This window comes from Glandiceps talaboti, chromosome 16 (genome assembly GCF_964340395.1).
Source record: "Glandiceps talaboti chromosome 16, keGlaTala1.1, whole genome shotgun sequence".
In the NCBI taxonomy this organism is placed as follows: Eukaryota; Metazoa; Hemichordata; class Enteropneusta; family Spengelidae; genus Glandiceps; species Glandiceps talaboti.
In genome coordinates, this window is record NC_135564.1 from 15,215,957 (window position 1) to 15,233,095 (window position 17,139).

The 17,139-nt window shown below is 37.2% G+C and overlaps 1 protein-coding gene across 2 annotated transcripts in view; it reads left to right on the forward strand.

Annotated features, from left to right (window-relative positions):
* Positions 1-16,346, forward strand: part of LOC144447039 (von Willebrand factor A domain-containing protein 7-like) — a 23,307-nt gene extending 6,961 nt beyond the window's left edge. The window contains exons 5-16 of one of the 2 annotated variants that reach the window (XM_078136910.1): positions 243-334; positions 1,715-1,894; positions 2,711-2,929; positions 3,907-4,036; positions 4,990-5,165; positions 6,203-6,511; positions 7,928-8,164; positions 8,650-8,810; positions 9,733-9,847; positions 10,413-10,635; positions 11,740-11,833; positions 12,307-16,346. In XM_078136910.1, coding sequence (XP_077993036.1) covers positions 243-334; positions 1,715-1,894; positions 2,711-2,929; positions 3,907-4,036; positions 4,990-5,165; positions 6,203-6,511; positions 7,928-8,164; positions 8,650-8,810; positions 9,733-9,847; positions 10,413-10,635; positions 11,740-11,833; positions 12,307-12,426 — 2,056 coding nt within the window. In that variant the 3' untranslated portion in view covers positions 12,427-16,346. The remainder of the gene's footprint in view (positions 1-242; positions 335-1,714; positions 1,895-2,710; positions 2,930-3,906; positions 4,037-4,989; positions 5,166-6,202; positions 6,512-7,927; positions 8,165-8,649; positions 8,811-9,732; positions 9,848-10,412; positions 10,636-11,739; positions 11,834-12,306) is intronic. The other variant, XM_078136911.1, reaches the window with a different exon arrangement.
* Positions 16,347-17,139: the final 793 nt, after the last annotated feature.

A 17,139-nucleotide genomic window follows, 5' to 3' on the forward strand; every position in this document is an offset into this window, starting at 1 on the left:
GATACAACCCTCCAAAGAAAGATATATCTTTTATAGTAGTATCCACAAGGTAGGTAGATACTAGGTATATAGGTAGATAGGTACTTAGGTAGGTAAACATTCATGCATGTATGTATGTATGTATGTATGTATGTATGTATGTATGTATAGTTTACAACATTTGGCGATGACAATTTTAACAGCTCAGAGAAACTATATTTGTAATTGTTATGACTCTTTCGTGCTTGTACTCTCTTGTGTAGTATCCAAGGTAGTTGCGATCGCACCCTTATCGTCAAAGGAGAGACCCTGACCAGTGGGTATAAATCCAGTCACGGTGTGAGAAAACCTACAGGTATGTGTATCCTTTTGACTCTCTCTCTCTCTCTCTCTCTCTCTCTCTCTCTCTCTCTCTCTCTCTCTCTCTCTCTCTCTCTCTCTCTCTCTCTCTCTCTCTCTCTCTCTCTCTCTCTCTCTCTCTCTCTCTCTCTCTCTCTCTCTCTCTCTCCCTCCCTCCCTCCCTCCCTCCCTCCCTCCCTCCCTCTCTCTCTCTCTCTCTCTCTCTCTCTCTCTCTCTCTCTCTCTCTCTCTCTCTCTCTCTCTCTCTCTCTCCTGTTGTGCTCCATTCATCCTCAGCCGCCGCTCACTTTTTCATGTTATATATTGATGCCACACGTACAATTTAGATCTTGTTAGAAGTGAAGACCATCCGTATATTTTACAAGTAATATATTCTTTCATATATTATTCATATTTTACATTCCGTAATGGAATGTTATAGTATAGTGATCCATGTCTCTGTATGTGTCTGTCTGTGTCTGTGTGTGTCTGTGTCTGTGTGTCAGTCTGTCTCATGTACCATATTATATGGAATTTGCCTCTTAAATTCAATAGATATTGCCTAATTACAGAAAATCATTAATTGTGCAAATTGCTACTATGGTTAAAAAGCTACACCTCATTAATGAAGATGATCGTGCGTTCTCTGTTAATTGTTTGTGGAAATGTAACTTACACTCTGCATGTGAGGTTCTAATATTATTGTTTTATTTATGTCATACAATTATTAGATCTTTGTATGGGAAAATTCACATACTTATTTATGGAAACGTGATTCATCTTTCGTTAAGATTCCCTCGTAGCACACCTTTTAGCTCAGCTGAACTAAAATTTAAGATTCAATCAGGCTATAGACATGGTAAAGTATCTGTGCGTCCATCTGTCTGTCCGTCTGTCTGTCTGTCTGTCTGTCTGTCTGTCAAAAACTTATTATATTACACGATATTTGATGTGGATATTGCTATTAATCTCCACTTGGGAAATTGTTCAAGACAAAATATACATATCTGTCTAGCAACAGCCAAGTGATGCAGGGGATGGTGTATATTGCAGAGTTCAGAACAAATTCTGATGTGCACCTCCAAGAACTGTCAAACATGGTCCCTTTTTATACTAGTGTTAAAACAGCTCTGTTGCCACACACGATTGGATGGTCATAATTGCCACCAGGTGTCCTTCATAGTATGCAAATTCAGTCAAGTTCTTTACCAACTTTCCAGTCATCTGTCGAAATACTAGTATATCATGCTAATTTACTTAACTTATACAATACATTGTAAACAACCCCGATCGGTCAACCTAATGTCGGTGACCCCAGCCAATAAACTGAACTAAATATCACCGCTTTGTGACAACATTTTGCTCGATTTTTGTCTCGATCTGCATTATGTTGCAGGTAAGAATCGTGAAGGCAAGTGTTCACATGGTGGGAAAGATGATGAATCAAGGAATATAGTAGCAACTGGCGGCATAAACAAAGAGTCGCAGGACCTACAACTATCTCCCCACAATACTTTACACCAAGATGCAGCGATGGCTGCGATACAAGCCACGGAAAATTTCTTCCTTGCCACAGGTGGGTAATGCTTATACTCATCGGAAAGAGAGTATCAGGTCTGACATAGTTTAGTTAGTTGTGGAGTTAAATTGATACAGTATTTGATAAGGCTCTGCCGGCTTTACATGTGATTACATAAAGAGCATGTAAAATGTGAGAATAACAAAGTAGATCACAGAATGAACTCAGATTTACTGATTTTAAGCTTTGATAAGACAAAGTAGAGTAGAAATGTTTATATAATATGTGGGGAAGGAATTTCAATTATTGCAACTATTTCAATTTTTTTCACCTTTAATTAAAATTTTAATTAATTTTCACCGTTAATTAAACTTTCGTGATGTAAAACTAACTTTACACTGTAGGTAGGCCTAATAAAAAAATGTGTGGTTCCGATTACGCTCGAATTTAGAATAGGTGGGAAAGGTAGATTTTTTATTTTATTTCATTACATATTTTTCCTTCTGTGTGAGTGTCTAGTTCAGGTTTTCCATTGTTTTCCAAATGGTCTCTGTGTTAAAGTTTTCTTCACATCAGATGTACAGCCATTACAGATTGGAAGAAAAGTTTTATTTTGTCTTTTTAAATTGATATCAGTTTCCGCCTCCACTATTTCTTGCGAGACTTCACAATGTTATTATTTTTTTTCTCGAATACGTAAAAAAAGTTTAGGGTCGGTAGTGAAAAGCTAGGTGGGGTCGGGTAACCGGGACCAAACAGTTATATTTTTCGGCCTATACTCTATTTGTGCGCACACATGGGAATTAGTTGTGGGGGGGGGTGTTAATTATAAACCGTCACTCACAATGTTTCCCATTCATTAAATTTAAATAGGTTATGGTCTAAGAAACCAGATTGGAGACGCCACTTTTATGAAATTCTTTAACTTGAGGGAAGACAGTGCTAAATCGCTGAGCATTGTAATGGATGTGACGGGAAGTATGGGTGACGAAATCCAAGCTGTCAAAGAAAAGAGCTTTGAACTTATAGATGAGAGAGTCGGAACTGTGAACGAACCTGCTAACTACGTCCTGGTCCCCTTTAGTGATCCAGGTAAAATTGCTCTTATTAACAGGTATTGTTTTATATAATAAAGGCTTAAAGTGGCCATATGGATGAAAAATTTATAGCTATTGTTGATTTATTCATAAAAGAACTCTACTATGTCCTACTTGGAATAAACACGTGAAATAACATATACCAAGTCCGTGCTCATTACTTATAAAAAAAAACCTAATGTGTAAACTGTTTGTTACTGTATGTACAAAAGCAAACATTATGGACACTTTCTAGCTTTTATTTCAAATTATTGAGTCAAAAACATGGTGGTATATATTGTTTCGGATAGACCTTGTAGCAAAATTTAGATTACCTTTATCTTATCCATCTTTCTTATTCCCAGAAAGTCTTGAAAGTCGGAGACTTGTTTTTGTTGTTGTTGTTGTTGTTGTTGTTGTTGTTGTTGTTGTTGTTGTTGTTGTTGTTGTTGTTGTTGTTGTTACATCATCGAAAAGCACAGTCTCTTTTTTGGCACCGTCCAGAGGCCATAGTTTCATTCAAGCGTACGAAAACGTTAATTCTCAATAGCTAATTATGAAAGGTCAGAATAATTACGGCATAGGGACCAAACAGTTTCTTCGGCCTGGCGGGGGGGGGGGGGGTTGATGGGGGTCAACCTGTACTTTTGTTTTGACCGTTTGTCAAGTCATCAAGACTTGTAGAGAAAGGATAAACTGCATACACGACGATGTATGTGGTGTAACTGGAACATAGACTTTATTTATCAAAGCCCTGATGAGTTCGGCCTCATGGCCTCACCCCAAGGCCAGGAGTTGACTGACTAGATTTTACAAAACCACTTTACAGGAAAACATTTTTGTCTAAATGTGACTATGTGTAAATTAAAAAAACGACCTCAAAAACAATGAGCGTCCTTGAATTTAAAATTAAAGGGCGCCATGGGGACAATCGTTTTCCAGACACGCTATCTTTTAAAATACTTAACTTGTAGATTCATGACAATTTCTTAGAATACGGACCTGTGTATGTTACAACAAATCCCGAAGAATTCAAAGCTGCCATTGCAAATCTAATTCCTGCTGGTGGAGGTGATTGTCCTGAATTATCGATGATCGGAACAGAGCAAGCAGTTCTAAATAGGTAGGAGACTATGAGTTAGCTAACGCCGTGAATCCCCTTTTCTGTCTGTCTGTCTGTCTGTCTGTCTGTCTGTCTGTCTGTCTGTCTGTCTGTCTGTCTGTCTGTCAGTCTGTCTGTCTGTCTGTTCGTCCGTCCGTGTATATATATATATATATATATATATATATATATATATATATATATATATATATATATATATATAACTCGGTGAGTATCAATCTGCTAAGACAGTGCTCTATACCGCAGTGGCAGAGCGTAATAGTTTTGGTAGTACTGGAACTCTTTCTTGGGTGTAACTCGGAGTTTCACGCATATTGCGATCATCAGACACGCATCAGACACTCTGATGATCGCAATATATATGCGTGAAACTCCGAGTTACACCCAAGAAAGAGTTCCAGTACTACCAAAACTATATATATATAACTCGGTGATTATCAATCTGCTAAGACAGTGCTCTATACCGCAGTGGCAGAGCGTAATAGTTTTGTATATATATATATATATATATATATATATATATATATATATATATATATATATATATATATATATATATATATATATATATATATATATATATATATATACATGTGTTATGGAAATTTTCATTCCTATTTGATACGGTGCTCTTCGCACATCATGAACTCTGACAAAAGCTTAAACTTCAGTGTTGACATAATGTTTCGAAACGTGCGATACGTGCACGTGTAAGTGTGTTGAGGTGACAGTTAATGCAGACAATGTTCGTCCCTATGAATACTACAATGCATGAATTATAACGACATATACTTTAGAAGTTTATCAGATGCAATACAGCTGCCGATGAGCGCCTTATTATTTTCTATAGATTTAGATAAAACCAAAGACCCTACTTTCGAGTAGGGTCTATGGATAAACTATTTTTACTGTGAGACTTTAAGTCGTTTTATTTTGTTTTTTTATCAACGTAGTTTACCTGGGTCTGTCGTGTATGGGTTCACTGACGCAGATGCAAAAGACAGCAGCAAAGCTGACTATGTCGCCAACTTAGCAGCGAGCAAGGGAATAGAAGTAACCTTCTTACTAACTGGTGACTGTGGTGTATACAAGAGGTCGATAGACCAGTCAAACCACGGCAATCAACAAGGTGTGTTGTGTATATTATGGGGCATTCGAAACGCAAACAAACATTACTATCGGATGATATTTCTAAATTATTGTATTTATAGTCCTTACCAATATTTTTATATCCAAATCCAGTGAGCGAATTCAGAGTTCTAAGTAAAATTTGTCATGACTAATCTTACTAAATTTTGACAACAAGAGTCCAATAATGTAACCTCTGTTCACAAGCAACTGTACTGCTGCTCGCTATTTACTAGTATTTAGAGTAATGTTTATGTGGCTCAGCGTTGGCGGAGGTATGCCTTCAACTAATCAAGTCCTATACTCGTTACGGTCATCTCTACCGTGGATTACTCTAGCACATAATCCAGTGTTACAGCCCACGGCGATAGTTTATATCATTGGAGCGTTACTCTAAAGGTGATAACTTATCATGTCCTCACGTCACTTTACATTCAAACTGGATGTTGGGTTTGTAGTAAACCGAACAAAGTAACAATTACAACCGCCTGTCAGTGTATGATGGATTACTAATGACATGCGCTGTTCATCCTTTTCCCAACAAGAAATTGAGATAGATTTTTGAGAATTTGTTCGTCTGACTATACATTAGAAAGAGATAGTAGAGAACGACTACACGTATTATGCTATGCACAAGCCAGGTTCAACAAAAAAAATATGGAATATATACTCTGGTCATTCTACATAACGGCAACGTGTGTCTATGTCATTGCTGGTTCTGCTGTGTTCGAAATATGAATCAAAACGCACTAAATTACCATTACTTTCCCCCGACTGTTTTTATATTACTGGTGATGGTATAATTATAATATTTCCCCAACATTTTTCTTCATTCAGCCGGAGAATACTCGTGACCTAAGGGTTGCCACTACTCGTCTAGCGATTCGTAGTGACAAGGGCCCCTTAGATCACTCGTATTTTCTTTGGCTGAACGAAAACAAATAGGGGAATAAAATCTAAATAGTTACTAGACTAGCTTTCTATTGATAATATAATGCATCTGCAGTGTCTCTTCTAAGTTTGAATTTTCCTCAACAGCAGATAATCAACGTCAACTAAGGCAACGGCGCAGAAAACGTACCCCAGACATCGCGTATCAAACAATTGCGGATGCCACTGGTGGCGTTGTTCTGCGTGTGTCGAAAAGCGAATTGAAAGAAGCAACGGAGATCATAACACTCAGTTTCCGTGGATCCGAAGTTACCATTCTCGATGTTGAAATTGGTGATAGTGATGACGGTGGGAATGTCAAGTTCACAGTTGACTCAACCATGTCAAAGATCACTATTACAGCGACCACAAACGAAGAGACAACAGCAACATTATTTACCATCCTGGATCCATTAGGTAATTAAAACAAAATTTCCAAACCTAGTGTGTCTTCACTCTAAATTAACTTCACTTAGGGGAGGGTCGGGGAAATTGATGGGTAGGACAAATTTAACAAATCGGTTCTTGGGTTAGGGGGCACATTTAAGACCATATGTAAACTGAATACCTTCCGTGTGGACAAAAACATAGAATTTTGTTCCTACTGACATTGCCGAAATGCAAAATTCTGAATTTAGAATTATGCATTCATTACTGTGTGTGGGAACAAAACTATAAAGGCTTTGTGCTTAAGGAACGCATTCAGTTTACATGTGGTATTACCAGCTGCGCATTGGAACCCATCAATTGCCACTACTGCCACATTCCATCACTGCCACCTAATTGTTCCATAACCGCAACACATACCGGTATGAGAGAAATCACTGCTGATAACTATATGCATTGAATCAATTGTTAGTTGTGAGGAAGGGAGCGGGTCTCACAGGAAAAAAATGGGAACAGTGTTGTATAGTATTACGGATAATGTCCTGGTTGTTTACCACAGTACAGGCAATATCGATAGAGCACACCTATCTAATATTCAGGGGTCTTGTTTGAAGCTCTGCCAATTAGATCCAAGCACAGGGATTAACCAATATCACTACAAGTATTAATGTTGTGGTAGTGGTGGTATCGATTTCTAACCATTGAGTCCCAAAGTCGTGCCCCCCACCCCAAGGAGGAGCGATTACTGTGGGCTAAGTCTGTTCGTTCATCCGTCCTTCAGTACCATCAGTAATATGTCTTTTCCCTAGCATGCAATATCCAATTTCATCCAAACCCAGCATAATACGACATATTAATCGGAACATATCACTTTGTTTCACGATATAAGCAAATTTGACAGAATGGCGGCCATATTTGTAGTTAAAAACTAATATTATACTACATAGCTCAAAAACTATATTATATATAGACTCTATTCAAGTGTCTACCCCATATTATCAGGTGCAAGCTTCCTTTTTAAGAACTTAACCTTGACCTTCAGGGCCAATTATCAAAAACAAGCCATTTCTTTCATATCAGAGACAATCTGTAGTATTTATTTGCTGCCAATTACTTGTAATCATTAAGACATGTAATACGGAAGGAGAGAAATAATTATACAGAATAAAGTGTAAGTTTTGGTTCTCATATCATTGTCAACTGAACGCTGTCCATAATTGTTGTAAATATCAACCGTTTCCACAGTAGCTTCAAAACCAAAGAGCCACAGGTACTTAATTCAAATATTTGGCCCTATGACCTCTCTGCTATTATCTTCGACCCTGACCTTTACCTTTTGAGCCAAAATAAAATCAATTTGACCTGTTAGTCACACAGATGTAAGGTGTTTGACTTGTTTTACGTTTGTTTATGATTGTGCTTCTTTTTTATTGATTTTGGTAATAGACAACGTGGTTACAGAAGGCAAGCTGGAGAACCAATACCAAACAGTAGTGAACTCGGCAGATAAATTGATCATTCTTGTACGTGCATCTAATCCTGGTGACTGGCAGCTGGTATTTAATGATAATCGTAAATGGCAGGTGGTAATAAACGCCACAAGCCCGATTGACTTCCTGTACGCCTTCTATACCCATGATGCATCGGGAATGATGATACCTTTACATGGATATCCAGCAATAGGTTCGTAACTTACCCAACAAAAGATACATGTAGATACTCGATCGGTAGCATATCCACACACACATTCACACGCGCGCGCATGCTTTCACACGAACACTCACACACACTAATGAGAGAGAGAGAGAGAGAGAGAGAGAGAGAGAGAGAGAGAGAGAGAGAGAGAGAGAGAGAGAGAGAGAGAGAGAGAGAGAGAGAGAGAGAGAGAGAGAGAGATACAAAACAGGTTTATGGTGATCAATGGGTTGAGAAGGGACATTCAAGATCAATCGTAGTATAATCCAGAGGCCAAATATTGGCCTTAATTAGATGTCGAAATATTTCTCCAATTTCGAGATGGAAAGTCATTTAACATGGATTCAACCAAACAACAACTACTAAATGTACAATTTGGATTCGTCTTGGTCATATATATATTTAATTTTGTTCTTTGTTTTATTTAAAAGACTGATCTGTTTAGTACCATTCTTTTTGTCTTTTGTTTGAAGGTCAAGATTTGTCAATTCTTATTGTTGTAACTGGTATTGAACAAATATCGTCTGTTGATACCCTGGTTCTGAACTCACAGAGTGGCACTGAGTTACGACGTCTTGATCTGTCTACCATTAGTGGGAATTCGTATTTAGCAGAGACTACTGTTCCCGATGAGGTAATACAAATTATTAAGAAAGAAGAGAAAAAAGTCTTTCCTTAATCGTCCTTATTTATTATGTCTAGTTTGCGCAATTTCTCTAAAATTAAAAGAAGCAAAATCATTCAAACTTCAATGAACTGAATGTTGTACACTGAGGTTGGGAATTATGCGTGTGGTATCCAATTGCCTACATATGTTACTAGTGTCCATATCTATCACTGATATCTGTCTATTGTTTTTACCAATTTTTTTCTACCTAATTGACCTTTAAGATAGACAGTACAGAAACTAGTACCCTTAGTGACATCAGCATTCCCTACCCTATGTGTACAACAGTCGGTCCACAATGATTTGGATGATTTTATTTAATCTCTCATTTTTAAGTGCATGCACTATACAGAGGTTGTCAAAGTGTCTTTTCATGACTTACTAGATAGACATCAATTGAAACCGCTACGAAGAAATTAGCCTCCAACTTCCTTTAATACTGGGCGAGAGCGAACAACCAAAGGGCAGACGAATATACGAGTGACAAAGTTTGACCCCTGTAAAGTTAATACGTTTTGAGGTGTGGTGTTTGTTGTATAATTAAAAGGTACAGTATCCTACAAGGTTGCTGAATCATACTAACTATTGCTTGCACTGACTGATTCAAAACTTCATATCAAAATATAACTGACAAGCGCTTCGAAGATGTAATTTATCATTCATATTATCAATTATGTTGATGAAATCCATACTATGCAGTCAAATATGTTAACAGTGGCAGAAGACGATTGCAATAGGCTTAAATCAACATGAACACAATATTAGATATTTAATAGAGGTTTTTAAGAAGGATTTTGTTCACGTGAGTAAAAACTTTAATTATAACCTCAGCATTTGCTATTGTAACTCTTTTCTCCTCTACTCTCCTCTCATCTCCTCTCTCCTGAAGAACTTTGGTATTCAAATCCAAGGTTTAGATGGTGACTCAAATGCTTTCTATCGAACACGATCTGCCAGAGTGAAGGTTCAGACCGTAGGCTTACAGCTAAAGGGTGGCATAATCCGTGAGTATAAAGCAATCGATATATCTTCTCTGGGAATGGAAATTAGTACAGGGTTAATATTTCTACATACATGTAATTATTAACTTTTGATATCATGTTAACAGCATACTTCCAAACATAAGATGTAACTAAAGTGTTTTAATTTGTGGCATCGACATGTGTTCAACACTTGGAGTAATTATACTACAACAATATCTACATTTATCCATCAAAGACATATGAATGGACAGGTACATACATACATACATACATACATACATACATACATACATACATACATACACACACACACACACACACACACACACATACATACATACATACATACATACATACATACATACATACATACATACATACATACATACATACATACGCACACACACATACATACATACATACATACATACATACATACATACATACATACATACATACATACATACATACATGCATACGTATACATGCATGCATACTTGCATTCATGCAGGCAGGCAGGCAGGTAGCCAGACAGGCAAACATGTGTTTAGGTACTTACATGTAATTGTTATGTTGTTTTTTTCAGATTACTTGGCCCCTACAGGAAATCCTGTAAAGATAAACTTCAAAATAAGTAACAAAGGAGATGAAAGTGACAACTATACTGTAGCTGTCCTTGAGGAAAATGAACTTGCATACTCCTTTATTCAGGATTATGCGCCAAAGAATGTGGTGGTTGGTTCTAAATCATCTGTTGAAGGGCACATAATTGCTGTTTCTTATGAAAATGCCACAGGTGGAACACACGGGTAAGCTACATAACATTTCCTCAAAATACGTACATACACATGTTGATATATACACTTTAGGGGCCTTCATTAAATTACGTTGAGGGGGCAAGAGGAATTCAAGCCCGGGTTGTTGCTTAAAATGTGACCCTCCCTCAATTCCAGCATGCTAAAAAGTGGCGCTCCCTCAATTTTTTCTCTCCAAAACATAACACCTCCCTGATGAAATATTTCAAAAATATGGAGTTAAAATCCTGTCAGGCATGGAAATGGACATGAGTCTCGAAATCAATGGCAAGGGTTTATAATCCCACAGCTGCCACCACGTTAAACGTTTTAAAGGCATTTGTTATTTCTCACTATTGCCCCTAGAGTGAATTTGTGTGAAGCAATGCATTATTCAATACTTGTATTTGGATCTCATTGGCTGAGCTGAAGACCAGAACTGTCAATGATGAGATGAGTACTCTCCCAACCTAGTCAGGACAGAGGTCTCTCCTCACATCACAACTGATAATTGCTTCACTACAAGGTTTTCAGCAGTGATTTGATTGACATGGTCTGCTAGTACGCTACTATAACCCTAACCCTAACCTAACCCCAACCAACATGACAACAATGGATTGTACAACTGGTGGCAGTGGTGGGATACTAAAATCCCAAAACTATGCAAAGTTAAATCATACAATAAGGTCGAAGTAAAATGTGACCCTCCCCCTATCTCATTTTCTAAGATATGGCCCTCCCCTCGAAATCAGTTTTGTAACAGGTGACCCAACTCTTATTCCCCGGCCCTCTTATTACTGAATGTTCCCTTACTTATAGCGTTTCACTATCGCATGAACAATAAGGTATACACTGTTGATCAACAAGCAGAGGTACTGCAGTACATATGATAGTTTGGTAGGGCAGGGGTAGATTGTTATAGGGATCTTATCCCTTTTTAGCCCCACTGTTAGTGGATGGTAGGTTGGTGGGTTGGTTGTTTGGTTGTTTGTTTGGTTGGTTGGTTGGTTGACTTCTTTGTTCAGGGCACAAGTCTCAGATACAAAAACAATGACACGGCAGATGACCACAGGTAAATCTTTTCATGAAACTATTGAGATTTATTTGAATTTGTTATAGAACCGTTAAACTGACAGTCACCGGTGAGTCTGGATCTTGGAATGTTATTGAATTCGAGTTGGTTGTTTTGGAGAACCTGCAATACTACAGAAAGGTATTTATTCTAAAAGAAAAAGAAATCAAATAAAGAAGCATACATTGCAAACATATTTAATCTAACAGACGTGAAGTGAAAACATTGCCATGTTTATTAATAAGATCTTGCTTTAACACAATGTCGTTAACTCAAGCTGAATTTCTTTTGAGTAAATGTGTCCGGATAGGAGCGGTTAAAAATCGCACAGTTCAGTCAAAAAGTAGCAATGTAAACATGCTGAAACGGTTCGTTGAACAGACGGCATGGAATATCTTGATACACAAATATATGGTAATCGAATTACCTCCGATTTATATATAGCTAGCAGTACCAGTGTCAATGGTAGGGATAGAAGTCGTAACAGGAAGAAGGCATGCATAATGGCACTCCGAATCGCCCCCAAATTGACAGATTATGTATGAGAATTAGCCATCAATGAGATGAACTAAGAGTTAATTAACTCAGTGTTTTTTCCCATTGTTATCTTTCAGGAACCTGTCATAGATGGTACGGATCAGGAGACACAGCATTTGTTGTACTATGCCTCTTTAGCTCTGGTGGCTACGACGTTACTTGCAGGCTTATTGTTGTTGATGTTATCCAGACGATAGGAAAACACATGAAGGTCGTTTTTTGTCCCAGCAAGCGTTTTCATCCTACCCAACCCTCTGCATTTGTATTGCCATTTTTTTGCCAAACGCTATGAAATAGGAAACTTGAAATCCAGACTGAGCATGCTTAGATGGGATTATCTGTAGTTATACCTAGTCTGGAACTATCGATAAAATAAACCTCCTACAATGGTAAGAGTAACCATGACTACATTATTTGTTGTTACAAATAGTGTAACAGAATTGTTTACTATACTGATTGATTTATATTTAACATCACATTTCCCATGATGCAACATTCAGGATATTGTAGATGGCGGGTTTGCAAGTTCCCTATTGGAGTAAGCAAATTAATTATCTGAAATAGGGAAAACTGCTAGTGTTTCCTTGCGCTTCGTTCTTATAACGCCTCATCCGTTGTAAATTTTAGTGGAAATTTTCTAACATGATTGGAAACAGACTTTGAGTACACATAACAAATTCAACGTAGATTTAAATTGTGCTGCAGGGCGCATGGAATACCATTCTTGCATATTTTTATCTTCTTTGGATGAATTCGAAAATGAAAACTGCAGTAAAGATCACTGATAATGTTCCACTTGAATTTATATTGTTGTCAATTCTCAATTTATATGAGCTCGAGTGTTGCTTTTGTGTGTCAAGCTTAACAAGAAACAGCATTCCCCAATATATTCCGTGGCTTCCTAACACTAGTTCTTCAGGATGACAGATATACTTACTATTAAAGATGATTCTACTTTAAAATTGTCAAGTATGTCGTGAAAGGACTTAGTGCAGTTGCTCTTGGTCTGGTTGTGCTTCTTCTGCTGTATAAGCATTTTATTCGAGCATTTCACAAAGTGTTGGCGAGAATTTGCATTATGTTAGACAAGGGAGATCAATAGTTCAATGTAGGATAAAAAACAAAATTGTTTTAGCTAGGCCTTAGAACCCCCCCCCCCCCAACTAAATTGGCCAAAATTGGAAATTGTTTGAGACAGCGAAATCAGTTTGTTGTAGTATGTATTGCTATTAATACAAAACCAGTATGTAGTTAGGAAAATAGCTCTTTTGTTGACACTTTATGTATTTTAGTTCCATGCATTTACTATGGTGAAAATTCTTCCATTTCTCAATGTGACGACATGTTTTAGAAATATTTGTATTTAGGGGTACAAACAGATCCATTAAAAGTAAAATCGTTTTCGTAGGAAGAGCAATAAAATGGTACAACCCCCTCCCCTCCCCACTAAAATAATTTAGTTTTTCACTTTAAGGTTATATTAGAAATGAAAAGTCTGTCTGCCTGTATCATCGTTTTCTCAAAAACGGCTGGCCCAATTCAAACGAAATTGGGTGCACATATTGTTCAGGGTAATCGCCAGAACTGATTGGGTTTTGGTAAACATCCCATGAATGTTAATGAGCTATTTACACAATTAATGGTTTTCGGTAATCAGGCTGTAACTTAAGAATGAACGCTTCAAATTTAATATAATTTACTACATACATTGATGATAACAAAGTGCATGTGTCATATGAAGTTTGATAATATAGCTTGTATTTTTAACGACTCATTTGCATAATTAATGATTTTCAGTAATTAGGCTAAAACTGAAGAACGCACAATTTAAATTCAACATAATTTGGCTATAACAAAGAGCACATGTTCTGAAAAGCTTGTTGGTGTATCTTTTAGTTTTAATGAGTCATTGGCATAATTAACGTTTTTCAGTAATTAGAACAAATCTGAAGAGTTCTATATAATTTGGTACGTACATTCGTGATACCAGGGTGCACATGTGTCATAAAGGTTACTGAATGATGTAACACTTAGTTTAAGGTTCATTTGCATAATTAATTCTTTCAGTAACTCGGCTATATCTTCAAAATGCATACTTCAAATTCAATATAATTTGGTACATACTTCAAACATAATTTAATAATCGCATATGTTCTGTTACATTCCTACAATTATTGTGTGTAGAAACGAAAATCTAAAGACCTTGCCCTTATGGAAGGCATTCAGTTTAAATATGGTTTATCCTACATTGAACTTTGATTTCGTTCCTAACGCATGTCCACCTTGACATACCATTGCCTATTGTAATGAGATCGACAGATTGCCAAACTGGTCATTCTGATGCTGACAATGACAATGATATACATTCATTAGTTTGATTATAGTTGATTGCATGTGGTATGTTAATTAGGGACATGTGCTGATTTGTGATAATGTTACTCACATTAAACTTCATAATTATGTGCCCGTCTGTCTATCTGTCTGTTTGTTTGTCTGTCTGTATGTCTGTCTGTCTGTCTGTCTATCTGTCTGTCTGTCTGTCTGTCTGTCTGTCTGTGGAAACAATATCTCAAAACTCACTGCATCGATTCTACTTCAGTTTATTGCAATTCTCATTATATTCAGAATTGTATTCATTCACATTTTACAAATGATATTAGGTATTTAGACTTTGTATCTTTTGCTTATTATTAGCCCCAATGGGCAGAGCCTTTAGGGGGACTATAGGAACATAATAACCCATGTCCGTTCCGTCAGTATGTGAGTGTATGTACATCTGTGCATACCTACATGCGTCAATCTGTCATAGTGTGCATCGTATGAGACCTTGAACGTTGCCCCAAACCATTATTTGCAAGGTCAAATAGCCAAAACATGTTCTACAATACCTCAACACGTTGAATACACAGAGACTCTATTCAAGTGTTTACATCCATGTTATCAGAAGTAAGGGTTGTTTTTTTCTTTTTTACATACATTGGCATTTAACCTTGGCCTCCATCTTCAAGGTCAAAGAAAACAATTGTTCATTAACTTTGGAAATTCTGTACCTAGCTAGAGGCACCCTTCATGTGTCTCCACCTAGTTTTAAGCTTTCAAGTCAGACACTAAACTTTGATCTTGACCTTAATCTTCAAGGCTAAAATAACAAATTGCTGGGGGTTGTTTACCTAGAGACACCATTCAATTGTGTACACCCGGCAGAGACAAGCTTTTTATTCAGACTATGACTTTTTATCTTGACCTTCACCTTCAAGGGAAACTTGAAATTTGCTATGCTACATGTATTACTTTGGGGACACCAGTTAACAACACATTAGTGTTGGAGGCAATATCATCGAACGCAGAAGACTTGTTTCTGATATTATTCAAGGTATATTTCAAGTATATTCATTTCATATTAATCAATATATTCTGGAGACGCATTCCTCCTTTGAAAAACGCTGTGGTGGCAAAAAACGATTTCGGTGTGGGGTACGGTCAAAAAAGGCTAATTCTCATTTCTTTTAGTTTAAGTTAGTTGTTAAGTTTCACTTGTTTGAAGTTTGTTTTATGTGTGCTTAAGTCATTTCAGTGATATAAGCCCTGATGTTTTATTATGATAACAAGAAGACGTGATATGTTCCTGTGTAGAGTGACAAGCCTGTTTATGGATCGATACAACTACTCATAATGATCGTGGGGGGGGGGGGGGGGGGTTGGAATAAAAAAATAATAAAAGTATCATAATGTTTTGGAATGCATGCAAATTTCGCCATTCCTTTGTTCTTGTTTTATATAAGCATTGTAGTATTTCATTTAACCAGTACCAGTTGAGATTTACATGATTTAGATATGTAAACATATTATAATCTGGCATACTAAATAAAAACGCTAATGGAGATCTGGAAGTCGAGCTAGTGCTATTCTAAATTGAAATCAGCTTGGAACTAGATCTAGATTGGTGCTAGAACGGATCTAGATTATGAACTAGATTTGAATTGGTACTAGATTAACACTGTCGAGGTCAAGGCTGTGTCTAGGCTAAAAATAGACTTGGACTGATTCTGTTGTAACACTATACTCTGCTCAAATCTGTGTTCGACTTCTGGGTATTACTTTGGCTTAATGAAAGGTTGACTGTGTACGAATTCAGTTAATTCCCAGCAACGTATGATTGACCCACAGAATTGACTGCAATGATGCGAATGAGAGTTGCTAGTCAAGTGTAAAATAGACACTGAACAGCCGAGTAACAATATATAAAGGCTAGAAGCAATTTGATATACCTTTAAACTGCGAGTGGCTTGCTACAATAATTTTTTTTTCCAATTAATGTCTAGACTGGTGATACAACAAACTGAGATTTGCTCTATGATTGAATTGATTCTAATTAAAACCAACTGTTAGGCCAAATAAAAAAAGATTATGTGGTTCCGATTACACTCAACTACCCCGCGACAGTAGTCACACACTGCATTTCTTCCAAGCATAAAAATGGGCTTATATTACGAGGCCTGTTTGTTGTAATTAATATACATCAGTCGCTTGAGAAGTGATAGTCTGTAGCGGAGGTACCGAAATTGTTCAGCCTGCAATGTTGGACGTGAAGTACTCCCCATGTTGCACTGTTCCAGAGGCTTCTTCCTGCACGGGTGAGTTGAAATCTCGTTTGGGATGGTCTCGTAGGCAAACCTCCAGCGGCGACAGGCTGGTAACAGCGACTACGCTGTCCTTTGTGTACAGTACATACGGTGTCTAGTTACTAGGTATTTCGGACCGTATTACGGTACAGTTTATGCATTTTTCTTTTACGTGTACGAAATATTTGTGCTTTTTACGGATTACACTCAAAATAAAGAGTTTATTATGCATTACGCCGATGATTCAGGAAGATTTTACGGACTTTATTCCAACATTTTACAATTTTC